The 24,069-nt window shown below is 36.4% G+C and overlaps 2 protein-coding genes across 2 annotated transcripts in view; both read left to right on the forward strand.

Annotated features, from left to right (window-relative positions):
- Window positions 1–24,069, forward strand: part of LOC311305875 (NACHT, LRR and PYD domains-containing protein 12-like) — a 126,218-nt gene that overhangs the window by 54,061 nt on the left and 48,088 nt on the right. The window lies entirely within an intron of this gene.
- On the forward strand, window positions 2,150–6,328 carry LOC311298927 (protein NLRC3-like; the record flags this gene model as incomplete). Its single annotated transcript, XM_084422248.1, has 5 exons — window positions 2,150–2,208; window positions 3,505–3,582; window positions 3,845–3,929; window positions 4,207–4,402; window positions 4,497–6,328. The coding sequence occupies 5 exons, from the start codon at window positions 2,150–2,152 to the stop codon at window positions 6,326–6,328; spliced, it is 2,250 nt and encodes a 749-aa protein (XP_084278374.1).

The following is a 24,069-nucleotide window of genomic DNA, read 5'->3' on the forward strand; positions in this document are numbered from 1 at the left end:
GTAGGTGTCGGTGTGCAACTGTTCAGCTGTTCCAAACCCTCCTGTGAAACACACGAAGAAGAGGAAAACTACAGTAACAACATCTGGACCTCGTTTATCACCGCTACGTCGCACAGAACAGGCCCTGAGAGAGGCGGACGACACTTCCGACGCATAAACTGTGATTTATAAAAACAAACTTGACGGGAAAATGTGCGAACTTGCACGCAAACTGTGACCTATGTGTACGAACGTGTTGGAGACGGAGCAGTTTGGCGAACCGATGGTGAGCTGGAGTTAAATGTCGTTTTGGTCGCTTTTAGACAGAGCATTTTAAGAAAATTATACATATACAGAAAGATAATACAACTATAATTTCAATCAGCAAGCCTGTCACATGAAGCAAACATCCATCCATTCCTACATGTCCGCGCCAGCGACCGCGCTGGGCCGTTTAATGGAACTGACGCATTAGCCTTTATCTAACGCAGATGAAGGAAAACCGTACATCTTCATTATGAGTCATAGGGTGTTTCTCAATATGCGTTCTTCAGCGATCTTGCGTCCTTGTGTTCTCGTTTTACGTCATCATTAACCTTCGAAGTTCAGACCCAATTCTCAAGAACGCAAGTACAGAGGACGCATGAAAGAACCCGGACGTGTTCTTGATACCGAGGATGCATCGAATGCAGACTTGAGCTAGTACTCGCCTGGTGTCCCAGAAGTCATTGGGGCCGGTTCCGAGTTCGTTCTTCCAAGGAAGCTTGGCAAGACCGGTCTCCACGAGAACACAAGTCCGTTCTCTGCGTTCTTGGAATTGAGAAACAGCCATAATCATAAATACAGTGCATGTTCACAATAACAGTTTAAATAAATAAAAGAATGATTTAAAATGTTTTACTTCTGATATAAACATTTAGACTAAATATAATCGATAACGGACGAACGGTTTTATAAGTCTGAATATTTTTTTGGCGTACGCCATTTTGGGCTTTCGGGCGCACGTACACTTTTAGTAAGGATCCTACGCACAGTTTTATAAATGAGGGCCCTGATACCCATACCTGTTACTCACTGGATTTGATCTGATCTATGATCCAGAAAACATTTCTACAGATTTAGCACAATGCCTCCAAATCTAATAACACTCGCGGCCATTTATGTGTTTAATCCACAATCCATCGAGACCAGCAAGAGATTCTGAGAACGACGCGCGCGGACTGACAACAAGCGTTACTGAGTTTAAAATACTTATAAATTCATATAATTATTATTATATACATTCTCCATTAAAGTCATTTGTAATTATTAGGAACTTTATATTGTATATAAAGCGTGATTTAAATGTGAAGTTACAGAAGGCTGTTCTTCTGCTACTCCGAACAGAAGAAGAATCTGCCAGAAATTACAATCTTTTGAAGTTAAAACATGAAGTTTTATTGAGAAAGGTTTATTGAAAACGAATATGTTTCTGGAAGTTTTCCCCCATTTCCTCTTCAGTTTTAGGCTGTTGTTTTTGTGATGTGAAATCGAAAGTATTTTTGAAGCAGACATTTACAGTAGACAGACAGATGAAGCCTGACGTCAATGAACAACAATCTGCTGTTATTAAACTGAATATCTCAGTTCATATATAGCAATTATGGTTAGTAGTTATACAGTATGTCTATTATAATTCTGCTTTTACTCAATCAGTTATTTTAGGATCATTTGAAAGTAATGAAATCAATCATCATTGTGAACTTGAAGTAATGATTAAATGACAAACGATTCAACAATTAATAAAGATTGGGTAAATATGATTGTAAAATGAGATTAAACTGTAATAGAGAATATAACATCAGCTTCAATTTTCCCACTCAAAGTTTTAAACACAATTTCTGTTCCCCAGTGAATTCATATTTAGAGTCAGTTAAACTCATTAAACAATCGGAAATGATTAAGACTATTCGGTTATTTTACATGGCAATATATTTGTCTGTAACTCACTTTATTTTATAGATTGTTTTTGCTGTTGCTGTTGTTGATGATAACTCAGCATTCTTCATTATTGTCTTAAATAAGATGTTCTTCATCTGTGTAAAATGGTGTCATTTCCAGGTGATGCTGAAGGATTGAGTGTTTCCAGAAAGCAGTGCTGATCAGTTTTCAGTATCAGTTTAGCTGCAGTATGTCAGAGGAAAGAGGAAAGGACTCTCTCTCTCAGATGAGTCTCTCAGAGAAACACAGGTAAGACTGCGTCTGTTTTCATCAGTTTAAACTCGACTGGACTTTGTGTTTCCTTGTCAATAGCACAAATTTAAGCATATTTGCACATGCTTTTTAACTTCTTAAATTAACTCTGACATTGTCTATAAAGCCCTGTTTGCTCTATAGGAAATATCACAGTTAATAATTTGTTAATAACCTTCTAGACGCTGAATTAATCCAAATAAATGACTTCAGTTTTTAGATCATACAATTATTGACAGACATTAGGAAACAACTATACACTTAATTTAATTCAAGTATGCTAACACAACTGTGTCACACAGACATTTCTGCTCTCTATTTCTGTCAATAAACAAAAACTTGAAATGTTCTCATAACTCACTGCGCAATATGATGTCGGAGTGACGTCTTTTTCATGTAATTTTTGGACGTCCACATTCAGTCCACTGAAGGGGGTGTTTTGTGACGCCAGGCGACGTCTTCCGCACGTCTAATGTTGACGTCTGTCCACAAAAGTATGTTTGTGGAAAGAAGGAAGGAGACGGGATCGGCTTGCAGTGGATTGTGTGTTTTATTAGATAAGTCTTTTCCAAACAATAATTGCGCTCAGTGCGCTCTCTCACATACTCTTCAATAACTTTCTCCTCAAACAAAATAGCGGCTTCTTTAGGCTTCTCCTCGTGAAACGACAGGCAGAGACACACACACACACTTTCTCCCGTCACAGAGATAGCTGAACCACTTAGATTAAGACACAGATGTGTTTCACACACAGTTGATCCTCCTTTACTTAAGTGTTTTCTCTCTGTTCTTTGTGTCATCAGTGTAAGATCAGGCTCACATGTGTCCAGCTCTGTGTCTCTGAAGAGTGATCAGTCTAAAGGTTCTGGACCAAACTTCAGCGAGAAAACACCATCATCTAATAAAAGGTATTTTGTGTGTTTACATTGCATTATATTGTTGTATTATTTGTCTACAGTGGTGTATATGAATGAACTTGACTGAATGAAACAATAAGTCTCAATAAAACTCAGTTCCTGAGAACCTTATGAAACTCATTCCAGTAACACAATTACACAGGCAGCCACAAGGAGACACAAATACACTATGGAAAATAGATCATGAAACTAAACATGTACATATGTTTATCCATCCGACTGTAGTCATAAATGGACAAATGCACAGCTATACTGCATTTAATTACTATTTGCAACATTAAACCATTTCAAATGAGACTAAAGTATCTCCTGTAGTAAAGTGTTTTCTCTCTGTTCTTTGTGTCATCAGTGTAAGATCAGGCTCACATGTGTCCAGCTCTGTGTCTCTGAAGAGTGATCGGTCTAAAAATAGAGGACCAGACTTCAGTGAGAAAACACCATCTCCTAATAAAAGGTATTTCATAAGTTTCTAATTTTTTGTCACACGTTGTCTGTGTTTAAAAGTTGTATCAGCGAATACCAATCATGAAACATTTTTAGATCCAATATTTATCATTATTTATCATTGAATCATTTATCATGATATTTATCATTGAATACTCTGATAAATATTTATCAGATCAAATATTTATCAGAGTATTCACAGCTAATGCTTTTTCTCTTTCTGTGAAATTTTGCCTGGAAAATCAGTATTTATTTGATTTATTTGATTACAGGCTTCAATATGAGACATTAGACTCAGACGTTCAGACTCACTGGAACCACGAGAATTTCAAAGACAATCTTCTAGGAATCTTCCAAGTAGGAAAACACATTTTTATAAATGTTTAATATTCTAACAAACAAATATGTTATTGAACAAAGACATTTTTATTGAATTCCTCCAGATCCATTTTTTCCTCTGAAGCACTTATATATTTTTTATTTTTCTATTTGTTAAAAATATCAGCTGGTTAACATGTTAGTCTTTTAACTGGATTTTTTTATAGATATTGTAGTTATTGAATAAATTGTGTTGACCAAATATAGATGTACAATTTGGTTTAAATTGTGTCTTTTTTCTTACTTTTGTTTGTAGGATCTTGAGAGCAAAATAATCACGTTTCTGAAGAATGAGCTAGAGAAGTTTAAGAAAATATTACACAATGAGAACACAGAACACTTTGTGAAGGACTTTATTGAGAACAGATCCAGTATCAAAGAATCAGCTCTTGATCTCACACTACATTACCTGAGAGAGATGAAGCAAGATGAAGCTGCTGATGCTCTAGAAGGTTAGAGACTCATGATCATCTGTCTGATTGTCTCTTATAAATGTAGGTGAGAAAATGAAGACTAAAACTGTCTACTTTCTGTTCCTGTGTTTAGATGAGCTGCTCTTCATTCATCAGATGAAATGTGGCCTAAAGAAGAAGTATCAGTGTGTGTTTGAAGGAATTGCGAAGCAAGGTGACTCCACACTTCTGAATAACATCTACACAGATCTCTATATCACTCAGGGTGGCAGTGAACAGGTCAATACTGAACATGAGGTGAGACAGATTGAAGTTGCTTCCAGGCGTCATGAAGCACAAGAGAAACAGGTTGAATGCACAAATTTGTTTGAAGCTCCTGAACAAGACAAGAAGATCCGAACTGTACTGACAAAAGGAGTCGCTGGCATCGGGAAATCAGTCTCTGTGCAAAAGTTTGTTCTGGACTGGGCTGAAGGAAAAGAAAATCAAGATATCAGCTTCATATATCCTCTTCCTTTCAGAGAGATGAACTTAAAGGAGAAAGAAAAACTGAGTTTGATGGACCTTATAACTCAATTTTTCCCAGAGACAAAAGGACTGAACGTTACAAGGAGTGAATTCAAAGTGCTGTTCATCCTTGATGGACTGGACGAATGTCGCCTTCCTCTGAAGTTTGATTGTAATGAGACGTGGCGTGATGTGTCGTCACCAGCCTCTCTGGATGTTCTCCTAACGAACCTCATGAAGGGAAATCTGCTTCCTTCTGCTCTCATCTGGATCACCACCAGACCAGCAGCTGCCAGTAAGATTCCTCCTGACTGCATCGACCGGCTGACAGAGATACGAGGATTCAGTGACGCACAGAAGCAAGAGTACTTCAAAAAAAGATTCTCGGATGAGAATCAGGCAAACACAATCCTAGATCACATTAAACAATCAAAGAGTCTCTTTATCATGTGCCACATCCCAGTCTTCTGCTGGATTTCAGCCACGGTTCTCCAGAACATTCTGGAGGAGAAAAGAAATAATGATGTGAAAAACACTCAGGCTGATGCGATCTCTAAAACACTGCAGGAATCAAACACAGAAGACACTCCCAAGACTCTGACACAAATGTACACACACTTTCTCCGCTTTCAGATCCAGCAGAGCCGCCGAAAGTATGATGGAGAATACACACCAGATGTTTCCTGGGATAAAGACGCCATCCTTTCACTGGGGAAACTGGCATTTCATCAGCTGGAAAGAAACAACCTGATCTTCTATGACACAGACCTGGAAGCCTGTGGTATTGACGTCTATAAGGCATCAGTGTACTCAGGCATGTGTACCCAGATCTTTAAGGAGGAAACAGGGATCGTTCTTGGTACCATGTACTGCTTTGTTCACTTGAGCATTCAAGAGTTTATTGCAGCCCTTTATGCACATCTGTTTCTAGACATCAACAAGACAAGTGTGTTTGATCACGAGTCTACAGAACAGGAAAACAGAAATGAAACCATGATTGATTTTCTCAAGACTGCAGTGGACAAGGCGCTCGAGAGTGACAATGGACACCTGGACCTTTTCCTTCGCTTCCTCCTCGGTCTGTCGCTCCAGTCCAATCGACGACTCTTACAAGGTCTGTTGACACAGCAAGACGGCAATGACCAGAGCAACAAGGAAATAGTTCAGTACATCAAGCAGAAATTAGAAGATAATCTTCCTGCAGAGAGATCCATCAATCTGTTCTACTGTCTGAATGAGCTGAATGACCAAACTCTGGTGGAAGAGATTCAGACCCACCTTGGCAAAGGAAGTCTGTCATCTGGTGACCTTTCACCTGCCCAGTGGTCTGCTTTGGTCTTTGTGTTGTTGACATCAGAGGAGGAGCTGGAGGAGTTTGAGCTTCAGAAATTCAAGAAATCAGACGAGTGTCTCATTAGATTATCGGCAGTCATCAAAACCTCCAGAAGAGCTCTGTAAGTCTTTTAATATATTTTGTCATGTTTTGCTCTCATCTGAAAAATGTTTTTATCTACATTACTCTATAGTGATTCCTCATCATGAACATGAACTTATCCATGTAAAGCCTGACATATGAAATAATAGTCATCAAAATATAAAAAAACAACTGTATAACACTGTATATATTATATATGAGCAGAAATTGGCAACATTATAAGCTTATTTGATGTGGCAGTATTTTACAGTAAAAACTTTATAATCTATCCAATTTTTGTAGTCGATTTTTACTCATCTCAGTATAGCAATAGAGTTTGGTAAAAGCTGTTCATTCATTCACTCACAAAAACACGATTCATATTTAAACAGTCTTTTTGCGTGTACAGACACTAAAATGTAAAAAATTTACATGAATATGTGCATTTTAATTAGTGGTGCGCGATATATCGGCCGCCGATATAATATCGGCCAATATGGTCATTTTTTGACACATCGGTATCGTTCCGATGTCTAAATAGGGCCGACGTGAACAGGCCGATAGTCATTCCTGTGTATTTGACGTGTGAAGTTGAAGATGAAGATGAAGTTGACGATGCTGACTCACGATTTTCGCAGTAGTGAACATGCCTGAGAGAAATGCACATTTCATACGGATGACATAAGCAGAGAACAGTCTGTTTTCTTTCGTTTTGAATTGTTCTGTTTAAAAGTACACATTTCAAGCTTTCTATATATGTGGTTTCGGTTCATTTATGAGACAAGCTCCAGGTTCACACACTGGCGCCTCCGTGTCGTGATTAAATATTTTCTATTTAATTCTTATTTTTTAAAATCCAGGCTATTGGTTGATGAAACTTTGATCAAAATTAAGATACAATTAATACAAAACAAAATAAAATTTAAAGACAGGCTTTGTGCTTTCTGTTTGAGGTCGCTGTGAAAATTTTAAAGCCGTCTTTTAGTGCCGCTTTCAGAGCGCTCGCGTCCGTAATGGAGAACTGTCCCGTTCATAAATTTTTTTTTTTTTTTTTGTGAAATAAATTTCTAAATAAATGCGACTTATAGTCCAGTGCGACTTATATATGTTTTTTTTCCTCTTTATGACGCATTTTTTGACTGATCGTTTTTTGACTCGTAGATATTCGAATACATTGCTTGATATTTTTGATACCCGTTCGAATTTGATTTTTCTCAAAAGTGTCAGCACGTTTGATCTGTGGATTAATGATAAGCGCGAGTCTGGAGAAACAGGCGTTTATTTATTCATTCTCAGTGTTGAGAAACATAGCCTTCATGTGTTACATTATTGTGTTAATAATAACTAAATTACCTAATTATGTTACATATTTATTTTGTATGAAAACTAGCGCGTTCGTTACCTATAGATTAAAAAGTACTGTTGTATCAGTGCTGCGCGAGCTCTCTCTCACAAACACGGACGCGCACACACAGAGAGAGAAGATAATTGTAAAATGAAAATCGACGGGCTAAATTTTGAAAAATTGCTAAATTTAAAATTTTGTTCTTGCTTGTTTTTTTTTTCTGTCAAAATATCAGAAAACATTTTGTATTATCCATCCGTGTTTTCATATGTCGGATTCGTCTAACTTATTCTTGATATTATTTTTAGAATAAGTGATTCGTTATGCTATTATTGGACTCCTGTCTATTCATTGTCAACTGTTTTCTATAAATATGTTTGTATTGGCTAACATTTATTCAGCTAATGCCTGTTTAAAATGTGCAATGTTCAAACGCAAAGACAGCACGTCACAAATAGAACCCAAATATCATATTTGGATATTGGAATAATAAATTAGTTGCCTATCTTAATGTTCCTATGTTTGTTGTTGTTGTTGTTGTGTGTTTTTTTTTTTTTTTTTTTTTTTTTAGGGGTTTCTTAATTTTAGACAAGTTGACCAGCACACATTGGCCCTCATTTATCATTCTTGCGTATAAACGGGCGTATATATTGGCGTAAGATTATGCTTACACTCCTCTCATCGCCTGATTTATGAAGCTGTGCGTACCTTTGAAATCCAGGTGTACGCAATACCTGCCCTTGATAAATGCCGCGGCTGAAAACGATCGTCATTAGAATAACACGCCCTTATATATTCAAGTCTCCGCTTCCCCCACGCCCTCATTTTACGCCATGGACACACGGAAGACGGCAAAGAAGAGAAACTTCTCCGACGTTGGATGAGCAAATGACCTATACTTTGCCTGGAGTGTTATAAAGTTGTGGATGGTTGTCTTTTTTAAAAAGTCTTTTGTCTTTTATTTTTCGTGTTCACATTTATGAGAAAAAAACAATGTTAAGTGACAGTTATCCATAACGGATGCGACCGCTCTGAAAGCGGCATGCCTTTCTTTAAAACGAATTTCGTTTTGTATTAATTGTATCTTAATTTTAATCAGTGTTTCATTATCCAATTTTCTCGATTTAATAAATAAAAAGTAAATAGCAGAGATAATCACGACACGGAGGCGCCAGCGCCTGATCTAACGTTTAGCTATCATCCATGAACCGAAACTCAACGTATAAGGTAGACTACTCGCCTCACACACCTAAAAAAAAAATAGAAATATATTTATTATCTACAGAAATCTCTACTTTTAAACAGAACCATTCAAAACAAAATAACACGATGTAATCCGTATGAAATATGTATTTCTCTCCGGCGCGTTCACTACTGCGAAGATCGCGAGTCAGACTTCATCTTTGCAGCCGACACAGAAAACCAAATGTTTTTATTGGTTTATTAAGTAGGCTACAAACAGGCGAGTTATGAAAAATTGAGTGTGAGGGATTTGTTCACTTAAAACAAAAAGATCTTGGAATGAGATGGCTAACTGTAGTAGCGTTTAGTCCACTGTCTAATTTAGAGATAAAAAATGTTTTTAACCGACTACCGACAACTTTAATCGGTTAATGTTGACACGGTCAACCATCGGTCAAACGGTAATCGGTTAACATCCCTATGTTGTTGTTTTTTTACAGTGGGTCATAATATATCATATCTTTTAGTTTGTCAGTGCGTTTTGTGGTGTTAGGAATTGTTTTTCTGCGCATTTCCACACTAACTCAAAACGTGCGTACATGTACACCACCTCCTGAGCTGGCGTAGGATTTTAGCGTGCCGTACGCCAACGTCCATATTGATAAATCTCAAAGTCACCGTGGTTTTGGGTGTACGCCAGGTGTACGCTGGGAATTTGGTGTACGCACTTTTGATAAATGAGGGCCACTATATGCAATGCAATATAATGCATGTGTGTCGTCGTGCATTATATTATAAAAATGTGTGTTTTGGAAAATAGCTCTTTATTTGATTATCATAAAAATGTGTTTTCTATACAGAGATATCGACATCTGTAAATATCGGTATCGGCCATAACAGCAATATTAATATCGGTTATCGGTATTGGCCACAATTTTCACATTGGTGCATCACTAATTTTAATGCATTATTAATCTTAATTTTAATCAGTGTTTCATCAACAAATCGCCTGGATTTAAAAAATAAGAAGCAAATATAGCCGACATCAGGACTTGGAGGCACCAGAGCGATCACTGGCATTGCCCGTGAACTGGAGCTCGTCTTATAAGTGAATCGAAACTCAGAGTAGTATAGGCTACTTGCCTCACAGACATGATGAAAAAAAAATATATATATAGAAAGCTTGAAATGTCTATATCAAACCAAACAATTCAAAATGAAAAGAAACAGTTGGCTATACTCTGCTTATGTAATTCATATCGTATGAAATGTGCATTTCTCTCTAGAGGCGCGTTCACTACTGCGAACATGGCAAGTCAGCATCGTCAACCGACACTGACACAGAAAACACTAGTTTATTAACCCTCTGGGGTCTGAGGTGTTTTTGGGGTCCTTGAGATGTTCTGACATACCCTGACATTTGTGCTTTTTTCAGTTGCTTATAAACATTAAAGCAGGGCTCAGTAGTTTCAGGATTTCTTCGCTGTTTTCTCGCTTTTTGCTCGCAGTTTTCTCTCTAGAGCTCCCCCCACAGCTTCGGAATAGATATTTGACAACACTGTTGTAAAAACTCGTTGGTGATTCTCAGACACCAGAAGCTAGTAGATCAACGACATCAAAGCAGATGGGACATTCTTTAAAACGTCTTCTTCATTCGGGTTCGAACAGCGTGAGGGAGCGCAATAATGACAGCATTTGAGCAGATTTCTTTTGGCCGTAAAGCAATTGTTTACATCGCGAGACCTGATATCACGCGATACTTCCTGATGCGGCGGCCGGCGGCCCGCCGGCTCAAAGTTGCAAGTGCAGATTTTCCGCTCACGGGCACCAGGGGGGTGCGAAACGACCACCATTCAACCCGAAATAAGTAATTTAACCATTCCATTGACTCCGAAGCTGTTCAGTTAAGGTAAAAAAGTTACTTAGTTCACCTTTAATGGCAAAGGTATAATTACAGTCTATTTAGCACAAACAGGGCTACCATAATATGTGAGCAACATGTATACATGTTTGTATTTTTGAAAGAATAATGTTTATGCATGGTTATTGAAAAAAACTAAAAATGAAAGTTTCTGAAATAAGGCCACAAAATACATACTAAATATGTGTCCACAAGACTTCTGAATAATGCATTTTGTCGCCTAGAGTTTTTTCTTCAAAATGATGTGAAAATCACCCTGCCTAATCATCCACATAAAACAATACATTGATTTAAATTTTGTAAGACACCTATCGAAAAAAGCGAGCCTATTGCGCCGGCGCGATTGTCGACCCCAGGGGGTTAATTAACAATTCAAATATCTGCTTGCTTTATTTGACACCTTCATAATCATTACTTTTGCCGGTTCTTTGTGACAGTTTTTTAGTGTGTAAGTGGCAGTGACGTCACCCACTGGTTACATGAACGCGTCACCACCTCATCATTAAGTCCGTGGCCAGGGGTTAGCCTTGCCTGCTGCGGCTCCGACTGATTTCCGACTCATATTACGGAAGACAATTTAAACTTACCATTGTCGATATTAGAGCTCCTTTGAGCTAAATAGCCTACTGCTGAAGACATTTCATTAATGAATAAATGAATGGCCAAATCCACTGAATTAAGGTTATTTGCTCTCAATAGTAAATTCACTGAATGACCATAATGATTAGGGGGGATGATGATTATACAAGAAGTTGCCATCTAAAGTATAAGCATAAAAAAGATTTGTTTTCTAGTTTATATATCATTTATTAACCCTCTGGGGACCAAGCTGTTTTTGGGGTCCTTGAGATGTTCTGACATGCCTTGACATTTGTGCTTTTTTCAGTTATTTATAAACATGTTAATGGCAAAGGTGTAAATTCACTCAATATAGCACAAACAGGGCTACCATAATATGCGAGCAACGTGTATGTAGATGTTTGTATTTTTAAGAGAATAATGTTTATGCGTGGTTATTGGAAAAAATAAAAATGAAAGTTGCTGAATTAAGACCACAAAACACATATTAAATATGTGTCCACAAGACTTTTGACTAATGGATGTTGTCCCTTTGAGTTCTGGCTTCAAAATGATGTGAAAATCATCCTGCCTAATCGTTCACATAAAACACTACATTGATTTAAACATTGTAAAACAGTTTTTTTGTCAGAAGAGGTTTATGCGTGGGAGTGGTAATGGGTCATCAATATTAATGAGATTCAGACCAGGGGTGTGACATAGACGCTCCCCCAAGTGCTCCCCCAAGTGCCATCAAGTGAGGCAGCCTGAACAAAGAATGAGGAGATTCAAATGTTTTGTTTTTCAATCTATTTTATTGTAATTTTGTAAAAACAAAAGTAAAGGCAGGTATTTCACTTACTGATGCTTATGCCCCGTTGATGAACACTAAGTATAAACAAAATTGAACTAACATCTGTAAAATAGTGGGTAAATATGTACTTACTCTTTCTGATTTCGGACTGTGTCGCTAAGCGCACTCCGAGTTGCAGGCGGAGGTAGTGATGAAGCTACATTCCTTTTAAAAAAGTTGAAGAATATTATTACATAAATATAACTATAGTAGCATTAGTCTATAATGAATAACTGATGTAAATAATTTTAGATGCGTGCAATAAGCCTATATGCGTGTCAATGGGCCATTACCGGAGAGGCACACCGCAAACATTAGCCTAACACATTTGTGCACTTCATTAACTGGGTATATTTACACATTTCAGCACATTTATGTATTTAATATTTGTATATAGAAAATGAATTATATGTGTGCCATCTAATTCTGTGTTGTGATTTATTGTAGGTTAAATGATTGTAACTTAACAGAAAAAAGCTGTTCAGCTCTGGCTGCAGTTCTTGGATCAGATACCAATCTGAAAGAGCTGAACATGAACAAAAATAATCTGCAGGATTCAGGAGTGAAGCTGCTCTGCACTGGACTGAAGAATATAAATTGTAAATTGGAGATACTGAGGTAAGTTGAGCCACATGAGTCACATGACTAAAGTAAGGTGCAATGACTGACGGGACGATCCCAGAGGCTAAAAGTTATAAATAAAAGTTGCATTTCTTTGTTTAATATAAGTAAGTTTGTCTTTGTTCTATTGTTGTTGTGTTTTTCATTCAAAATAATAATGAGCCACAAACTAAGCAGTAGGCTTGGGCGGTATTTGAATTTTGATACCGTCAAACCTCCTCCCTATTTAACCTGGGTATACGGTATTACCGTGACTAATTAAAAATTATGACATAATGGGCTCAGACGGCGTCATCAAACTGTTGGCTTGTGCCTACACCGTTCAGAAACTGAATGCCAGATCGGGCAAAAAATAAATTAAAAATCAAGCCCAACCCGTGCTGTCTGAGTCCGGCCGACGGCATTAACTGTTATTATGAGCCCGAGCCCACCATTATTCAACATAATATCTGTGTGCGTGCAAAAAGCAAGAAGTGCCTTTGTAATCCGGTGACACGTGTCCATTGATTTTTATTAATAAAACTTTTCTGCAAAGATGGAAGTTGACGATCGCCATCTCTGTAGTGAACGCGCATATAGAGAGAAATGCACATCATTACACAATCAGAGAGTGGCCTTTTTCTTTTCGTTTTGAATTGTTTCGTTTAAAGAAATTGACGATCGGCATCTCCGTAGTGAACGCTATAGAGAGAAATGCACATCATGGATTACAGAGAGTAGGCTAGTCTATTTATTTTCGTTTTGAATGGTTTTGTTTAATGAAATTGATGATCGCATCTCCGTATGAACGCGCCTAGAGAGAAATGCACATCATGGATTACTTAGCCTAATCAGTGAGTAGCCTATTTCTTTCATTTTTAATTGTTTCGTTTAAATAAATGTCAAGCTTTATTTATATATATATATTTGTCATGTCTGTGAGGCATAGCCTACACTGAGTTTCGGTTAATTTATGAGATTTCAATGCAAGTGACCGCAGCATGCCCATCATGTCATGATTATCCAGGCAACTGGTTGATGAAAAATGTATTAAAATTAAGAAACAATATATACAAAATAGGGCCGGGACTCGATTAAAAAAATTAATCTAATTAATTAGAGGCTTTGTAATTAATTAATCGAAATTAATCGCATTTTAATTGCATATAAATTAGGGCTGTCAATCAATTAAAAATAATTGTGTTGAACATGTTATTGAAATAATGTTCAAATGTTTAAAGGGTGAGCATTGAAATAATTGTGCCTAGCAAATAATCAATACAATACAATTGAACATTATTAAATTATACATTTGATATTAAACATTAAATTATAAACATTATTTACACTTGCTTTACAGGTTTTTAACATTACTTCGAAAATGCTGAAATTTAAAGTTTGAGATGTTTTTCATCTGTTTTAGAAAGTATTTTTAGACTTTTGTTTTTTCAGAATAAAACTTGTTTTACAATCTTGAGCATGTGTTACATTTTTATTAAATGTTTAATTAAGCCATTTCTGCAAGTAATTTGACAGTTAACAATATTTTAGTGTACAGTTAATCACAAATTCAGTCAGCATTGTCATGACTCATTATCCCATGATGAAAGGTAATACGGTGAAACAACGTCACGATATCAACGTTGATTCAATTTGCAAAACCGAAGCATAATTAATCATTGGTTCAACAACGTCGACATACAATCTTTATTCACCCATATTGAAAGAAGAGACAGTGAAACAACGTCACGAAATCAACAATGAAACAACGTCACGATTTCAACGTTGATTCGTTTTGCACAATCGAAACATAATCCAACATTGATTCGACCTTGGTCCCTTACGTTCACCGGTGAATCAACGTTGAAATGCCGGCTGTTTTTTATAAGTAAATGTTCCAATCAATGATCCAGGCAGCGCCAGCGCGTTCTCGTCTCCCTCCTTCATTTTACAGTCGAATTGTGGCTAGAACGGCTCCAGGTTCAAAGGTCAATACGGAATGGATTAATCTGCGTTATTTTTTTTAACGCGTTATTTTGTCTCAGATTAATTAATCGAAATTAACGCGTTAATGTCACGGCCCTAATACAAAACGAAATTCGTTTTAAAGAGGCCTTTTACAAAACGAAATTTATTGAAGTGGTCAAATCGTCTGACTCCCGATGCATCCCATCTTATTTGTGCCGTTCACTTTTCATAATCAACAAAGATGGAAAAAATAACATTATAATATTTTAACAAATACGAAACTTAATGCGCTTATTTAATGAACTCGAGAACAAAATGCATCCTGGCAGCAGTGAGTGGCCGGTTGTTTCGGAGATGCGACATTAGGTTAGAAGTGTTAACATCTCTTGTATTTACCGCCTCTCCCTTCTCATTCGGTTGGAACCAGAAATATTGCCAAACTGCAACCACACATAAGCATTTTTTAGGCAATAAATAAATTATATATATTATAGGCTATATAAGTGCCGGTAATGACGGTATTGAAACTGATACCGGTGCTATTTTAAGATCCCGCGGTATCCGATATTACCGTAATACCGCCCAACCCTACTAAGCAGTCCAAAGATCTTTTATTTATTTGTTACAATGTGGGTATAGCATATCATCCTTCTTATCAATTTTGTTAATAAAAGTCCAATGTTTAATATAAGTGAATTTATCATTGTACTATTTTATTATTTATGTATTTTCATTAATACTAATGAACCACAAACTAAGCATTTGTTTTAAATTTAGGGGAAAACACTAAGACCTTCATTTCTCAGTGTTACAATGGGGGTATACTATGCCATCTATCCTATTTGTTTTGTTGATAAAAGTTTGATGTTCAATATAAGAGAGGTTGTCATTGTGCCATTTTACTGTTGTTGTGTTTTTTTCAGTGAGTAATACTGAAGTGACATTAAGCATTCATTTTGTGCTGCATTCATTTGGTGCTGCAATGTAATGCAAATAATTGCAGGGGATTATAATATTTAATGGATAATGTATTTTCCATATATGTATATTCTTCTACTAATAAGTTAAGACTTAAATTGTGCTGTTTTTGTATATAGTAATTTATAATTTAGTGATTTAATCATTATTTGCATACCTAGTGTTGAGTCAGAATTCAGATGATTCTGTTAGAGCTGGTAAATCTGCCACAGAAAGGAGGGTGAGATCTAGTAGAAATCACTTATCTTAAGATTGTATATAACAGGATTAATGTATTTTAGTGCTTTTGAGGAAGCTGTGTATCTTTGATTCTGCTTTCAGCTTTGCAGCTAGTCTCGACTAAACACTTCCTGTAGTTTATGAGTGTTTTACACCACTATTAAGGTATTTAGGTCCGTTTGTCTCACTCAGTGGCTTAAAAAGTAGGTATGCGCTATATGCGGCACATAGGGGCGCAGCACCATGCGATGGTAAAATAAATAAACTTTTATTTTAAAAATTCTTTTTTTGGTATTTTCTATATGTAGCTGCTGTTGTGCATTTCTAAATCATTTCTGCATTTCCTCAATGTTATATAACATTTTAGAGGACTAACAGGCTAGATTAGGCACCCTCATAAGATTTCATCATAGAATTTTGACATTGAAGATATCGCGAGCGTAATATTGCGAGGGGCGCCGTGAGCACTGAGCGAGCAGGTACAAGTAGTGAATTGTCGTTGAAAAAGAACTGTCTGGGCTAAAGATAGATGTTAACTAGGGCTGGGTATCGTTCAAAAAATTTCGATACCAATACCGATACCGATACCTTGATTTCGATACCTGTTCCTGAACGATACTTTTTTCGATACCAATTTTATGAAATCCATTTTAACAAGATTACATAACAGAACCTCAGAAAAACTTTGGTTTTATTTTTTCAGTTTGACTCATGCTCCTTAGCCAGTGCACAAAGGAACAAAAAAAGCACAAAGGAACAAAATATTCCTTATACATATACATAAGGAACAACATATTTTTTTATAAAGAGCTCATGCTCACCAAAGCTGAATTTGTTTGATCAAAAATACAGTAAAACTTGTAATATTGTGGAATAGTATTACAATTTAAAATTTTATTTGAATATATTTCAAAATGTAATTTATTCCTGTGATGTCAAAGCTGAATTTTCTAAATCATTACTTCAGTGTCACATGATCCTTCAGAAATATGAAAACAGTTTTTGGAAACTATGATACATTTTTTCATGATTCTTTGATGAATCAAATTTTCAAAAGAACAGCATTTATTTGAAACAGAAATCTTTTGTAACATTACACATGTTTTAAGGTCATTTTTGATCACTTTAATGCTTACTGAAAAACAATTCTGACCAACCAACACATTTTTGAACGGCAGTGTAACCTACATTCAGTAGCCTAGGTCATTATTGCAATATAAACACTTTCAGAGTGATCAACAAGGTATCTCTTCATTTACCAGTCAAAGACGGAGCAACTTTCTGCTCTTACGTTTACTCCGTGCACTGTCAAGGGCTTCATCATATCTGTCGCGGTACCGGTCTTTGCAGCAATTATTTTACCGCAAATACTGCATCGCGCGCTGTTGGCGTCGAGCCTGGAGAAATGTAGCCACACTTTTGATCGACTTTTCCACATCTTTAGGGTATTGTGAGTGTGTGTGTGCTAGCGTCTCATTGAGTATGTGCGCGAGTTTGTGTGTGTGTGCTCGCGTCTCATATGAGAATGTACGTGGACAGTTTGTGTGCGCGCGCGTCTCATATGAGTATGTGCGCAGAGAGTAACGCGCGTCTCGTGTGTGTAGAGTTTGCGTGTATGTGCGCGAGCGACTTTAGGCGTGTCGTTGTGCATTTCATATGTATTTGTTTGAGCACTGACGTTGACGAGTTAACCCCTTAGGTATCGAAATCTGGAACCGAAAAACAAGTCATTTTTCGATACTCGATACTATCGAGGCAATTCGGTCGGTACCTAAAAAGTATCGAACTCGATACCCAGCCCTAATGTTAACAGACATTAGCGCTCTAAAGTTCTCTGAAGTGTGGCTGAAAAAGCCAAGTAAAACGTGAAATAACCATTGAATCAAATTAAAATTTAATTCTTATCTGTGAAATAAGCATGTAACCCGTTTCAACTCCACCACTCAAAGAATTGATAAATTGTTCGCCAAATTTGTTGCTTCTTACCCCTCTGACACTTGGTAGTTGCGCCCCTGGTTTCACTCATCCTTGCAAAGCTCTCTGCACCAGGTCTATGAGTCTCCAGATGTTCTCAAACATGAGCTGTGTTTCAAGTCCTTCCACAGCATTTTAATGGAATTGAAGTCTGGACTTATTGGGCCATTCCCAAACTTTAATTTTCTAATTTTCCGACCATTTTCAGATCATAGACGTTCAGAGTTGTACAGTTTTAGTTAATTGCAATCTTGAAAGGGATGTTGATGTCTAACATATTAAAGTTCACTGAGCCTTTTGTTTGCCTCCATATTCAATTGTCAGTTTTTGCAACTGACTTTCAATACATTTGTATTAAGAATAAAATTAAATTCAGTTTAAGGATTTATATCGTTCAGGTTTAACTGATTAATCAGCTGAATGTTTTCCTCTCTGTTCTAGACTCTCTAACTGCAGTGTGACAGAAGAAGGTTATAAAGCTCTGGCTTCAGCTCTGAGATCAAACCCTTCACACCTGATAGAGCTGGATCTCACAGGAAATGATCCTGGACAATCAGGAGTGAAGGAGCTCAGTGATTTACTGCAGGATCCAGACTGTCAACTGAAGACACTGAGGTGAGACGGGATCAAATAATTAACAAAATTAGCTATATGCAGGCTAAATATTCATAACTAATATATTATTTTAGTTATATAATAAGCTGTACAATTTGTTGCATCAAAATGATCAAGATCAGATCAGATGCTGCAGGTTCTGTCAAGATGATGATAACCGTCAACACAGTTTAGTTGTGATACGAGCTACAGGTCAAATAGACATTATGGGTCAGTATATGTGTGCTGACATTCAGGAGTATACCGTGATAATGGACAATAATAGTTTTCCATCAAGCCCAGATTCACTGCATCTCTCTGCACCAGGTCTATGAGTCTCCAGATGTTCTCAAACATGCAGTTTCACAAGCCAGTTTTCTCTGTGCTGACGTTTCTCACGTTTCGCTTTCCTACCCCGAAGCGACAAAATAAAATAAAATTCTTTATCAAAATTTATAAGGAAAGACAAGTACTTTGTTTAGGCTTGGCTTGTAGGGAATTCCAAACTTGCGTATATTCAAACGCACATAACTATAGAACCAATTCTAAATGCCCATGTGAACGCCATCAGCGTTTCTCACAGGTTCGCGTTTAAAGTCTGTGTAGAGAGAATGGTGTCGTCTTAGCGGCCCCTAATTTAATAACAAATGATTGTTGCGACGGAAGCAAATCAATCAAAACTAACTTTAGCTGGAAAATAACTTTATTAAAGAACTGCTATTAAGCCAAAACAATCTCTGTTACCTTAAATTATACGCTTATCTCTGTAAAGCTGCTTTGAATTTTTTGAAAATTCTTTGAAGCTTTTGAATAAAGCTGCTCCATTGTTAAAAGTGCTATATAAATGAAGATGACTTGACTTGACTTGACTCACTCCTCCTACTTTAAAGACAGAAAGATCTTAATTTCACACTCTGTATTCATACTGAAAATCATGATCTAGTGAGCCTTTGCCCTTCTGCTCTGTGAGACCTTTCTGTTCTTATGCTTATGTTTGCTTTAGGACTGAGTGTTGCTCTAGTTTCTTTTAAATATATATTTATTTGTGTATTTAAATGTTTAAAGAAAAATTTGACATCTAAATAACTAACTTAAGCTTGTCTTTAAAACAATAATTACGTTTTTTATCGTATCAATCATTTTTTGTAATGCAGTGGACATTTAGTTGATACCTGAATTGCCTCTTCTGCAGGTTTGTGAGTCCTGCTGCTGAGGAAGCCTGTCAGTATGTGAATAGAGTTGTGGGTATAAACCCGTTACTCCAGAGAGAGCTGAATCTGAGTGAACATGAACTAGGAGACACACGAGTGAATCATATCGCTGCTCTACTGCAGGATAAACACTGTCAACTCAACACACTGACGTGAGTATTGCTCATTTATTTATTATATTACTTTTAAGCATTTTTTCCCTCAGTCACACAGAGCCAGAACAATTTAAAGTAATAAAATTAAACAGTCAATTAAACTATTAAGCTGCAACCCCACTTTTGAAAAATCCCCAGAATGTCACATGATTATGGCACTTTTTCATGTGTTCCCTATATGGACTAAAGCTGCGTCCGAAATCGCGTACTATGGGAGTAGGTACTACATTTAAATTAGAACGTACTTTGCGACCGTTAAAAAAGTATGCTCTATATAGTATGAATACGAGTAGTATGAATGGAGTCCGGACGTACTGGTATTACGGTTGGTATTGTCACGTAACATGCGCGGTCACATCAGCGCAGAAATTTAAAGAGCCCATTCCACTAACTGCACCAACTTAGAGCAATGTTTTTAGTTCTTCTTTCCGCTTTCGTCTGCGTTTTTACGTCGTTCGTGCTCACAATTCAGAGGAGTCGTCGGTCAGCTGCTCGCAGATCACGCCTTTGTCGAAAGCTTTTGTGTAATTTCTCAAATAAGTTAAATATCATTTAGCCAAAACATTTTACCTCAAAAAAAAAAAAAAAAAAAACACACACACACATAAACCTGTGAACAATGACAGATGTTGATTTTTGGTAAGGAAAAAGTAATGTATTTGCTTTTGATATTACCATCAATGAATAAACATGAATGAATCAATAGTATGCGTGTATCTCTGTTGATTCATTCATGGATGGCAATATCACAAGCAGTCTGTGTGTGTGTGTGTGTGTGTATATATATATATATATATATACACATACATACATGTAGGGTAACACACTGAGGTCAGATACAAAACACACATATACACACACTTTCATATACATGTGTATACATGAAGACGTCAGATGTAAAAGAAAAAAAAAATCTTCTAAAATGAGCATTTTTATCAACCTTGTACATTTAGGTTCAGTAATTTCACTTTAATGACAATTAATAGGTCCTTTTCATTGCCATTAAAGTGAAATAAACTGAACATAAACATACAAGCTTGATAAAAATGATCAAACTAGAAGAAATTTTCAGATGGCACTTAGAGGCTTTTACATCTTAAGTATTCATATATGTGTGTGTGTGTGTGTGTGTGTGTGTGTGTGTATATATATATATATATATATATATATATATATATATATATATATATACATATATATACATATATATATATATATACACGCACACACACATAAGAAATGGATCATATACAAATAATACATACATACATATTATATTTATAAATAAGCCAACACAGAAAACAAAAAAACTATAAACACGTTTACAGATTGTGAGCCCTACAACCTACTGCACCAATTCTTCATCTATATTTTAAAGATGGAGCTGACCTCCGCCCCGACCTCCGACTTTCACGGTAGTCCATCCAGTCACTGATTGCGACCATGGGTGGAAAAAAAGCACATCGAGGTGCTGGTGTTCTAGCTACATATCACATATTTGAGCTTAATTTTTTACAAATTATTTACTTTAAATTTGGGTAGGAAAAAATCAAGTGGAAATCCAAAAATTACTATCATGTACACATGCTTTTAAAGAAACAGATTTTGAATTATTTTAAAGTGATGCCCTACAAATGAGATTGTTAGTAAGAAAATCCCTTTAGATCTTTTAGAAACCTGTGAAGGTTACCTTGCTGAAGCTGCTGACGTTCATTTTCTTCCCTCAAGACGACGTTTTAAAACTTTTGCTTTTGGTGGTGCTTTAACCCTCTGGGGTCTGAGGTGTTTCTGGCCCTGGAGGTGTTCTGACATGCTCTGACATTTGTGCTTATTTCTGTTACTTGTGACATTTTCATGGCTAAAGTCTGATTACACTGTATTTAGCAAAAACTCTGTTAAGTATGTAAAATATTGCAAAGAGACATTTTAATTGTTTATTAACCCCCTGGGGTCGGCTATCGCGCCGGCGCGATAGGCTCGTTTTTTTTTCGTATGAGTGCAAAAAAAAAATCTAAAAATGTTTTTTTTTTTATCTTATATGCTTGTGTTATACATCAATCGATCCTGTTTAGTGTGTATTTTTTTTTGTGTATGCTCATAATAAAAACAAAGTGTTGTGCTTTTTGACAAATAAAGAAAAATAAACATGATGCGAGTTCTGCCTAATCTCCATCAGTGAAGTCCATTCTGAGACGCGTCTGAAAATGAACTGTATCTCAGCGAATACTCAGTCAAACAGGCATACAGACACACAGGCATGAAGCTTGAATTCTCTTCTTTTAAAATGAAGTAATTTTTATAAAAAACAAATATTCACAGTTTATATAATATGTATGTAAAGAGAGAGATGTCAGTCGTTCTCATCTCAGCTAATTAAGTTTTAATGTGACTCCGCCTACGGAGACCGCGCTATACAAACGCAAATGTGAGGCGATCCATACAAACCTGTGAAACGCCCACATCCGCTGGATAAGGCCGGTGAAACACTGGATGCGTGGCGTAAGCGTCTCAGCTGCGTGGCGTGTCCGTTTTTTTTTCTTGCTCCCATGTTAACAGTTTAGAGTTTGCACACTGCCTGTGTGAGACGCGCGTCTCAGGTGCGGCCCGAGCCGCGTGGAAAACGCGTGCATGCTAGAAATAGAAACGACGCCTATTTTTCACGCTATTTTGCAAGCGTCTTGGAAGCGTTTCCATGCAAAATTGAATAGGAAAATCTGTTTATATGTCATTTTGACACGAATACATATTAATAAATGTCCTTTTGATGTTTAAAAGTGTCTAGATTTTGACATTAATGCAAATATAAATGTAATTTTACAAAATATGATCGATTTTCAAATACTGCTGTATTGAATGAACAGCTTTTAGCAAACTCTATTGCTATACTGAGATGAGGAATATATACTGTATGTGTTTTGTCAAAAATAAAGTCATCAACTAACTAATGAATACTTTACTTTGAAATACGTATGATAAAATGTATACTTTAGTTTTGAAAGACGTTGACTAGTTTTGAAAAGATTATAAAGTATGTATGTGTATGCATATATATATATATATATATATATATATATATATATATATATATATATATATGTGTGTGTATATATGAAGAGTTCAGATGCAAAAGCCTCTAAATGCCATCTGAAATTTTCTTCTAGAATGATCATTTTTATGAAGCTTGTATATTTAAGTTAGCTATAGGTGACACACCTGAATGAATGGCTCATTAAGTATGCAGGGGCATTGTCTCATCAGGTGTGAATTACTAAATATGCATGATGCTGTTGGAGCGTTTACGCCCCATCCGCATATTGGCTTTCCAAACTAAAAGTGTTTCACAAAACTTAAATCAATGTATCATTTTATGTGAATGATTAGGCAGGATGATTTTCACATCATTTTGAAGAAAAAACTCTAGGTGACGACATCCATTAGTCAAAAGTCTTATTGCCACATATTTAGTATGTGTTTTGTGGCCTTATTTCAGAAACTTTAATTTTTTGTTTTTTCGATAACCATGCATAAACATTATTCTCTCAAAAATGAAAACATGTACATACATGTGGCTCACATATTATGGAAGTCCTGTTTGTGCTATATAGAGTGAATTTACACCTTTGCCATTAATATGTTTATAAGCAACTGAAAAAAGCACAAATGTCAGGGCATGTCAGAACATCTCAAGGACCCCAAAAACACCCCAGACCCCAGAGGGTTAATAAACAAGTGTTTTCTGTGTCGGCTGCAAAGATGAAGTTGACGATATTGACTAGCAATCTTCACAGTAGTGAACGTGGCGGAGAGAAATGCACATTTCATACGGATTACATAGTTTTATGTTGTTTTGAATGGTTCTGTTTAAAAGTAGAGATTTCTGTAGATAATAGATATATTTCTTTTTTTTTTTTAGGTGTGTGAGGCGAGTAGGCTACCTTATACGCTGAGTTTCGGTTCATGGATGATAGCTTAAGCTCCAGTTCAGGCGCTGGCGCCTCCGTGTCGTGATTATCTATTGTCTGCTATATTTACTTTTTATTTATTAAATCTAGGAAATTGGATAATGAAACACTGATTAAAATTAGGATACAATTAATACAAAACGAAATTCACTTTAAAGAAAGGCTTTGTTCTTTCTGTTTGCGGTCTCTGTGAAAGTTTTAAAACAGTCTTATAGCCTGGAGTGATGGCTCGCAATATATATTGTTGGGAAAAAAAATATCGCAA

This window comes from Rutilus rutilus (genome assembly GCF_951802725.1).
Source record: "Rutilus rutilus genome assembly, chromosome: 1".
Classification (NCBI taxonomy): Eukaryota; Metazoa; Chordata; class Actinopteri; order Cypriniformes; family Leuciscidae; genus Rutilus; species Rutilus rutilus.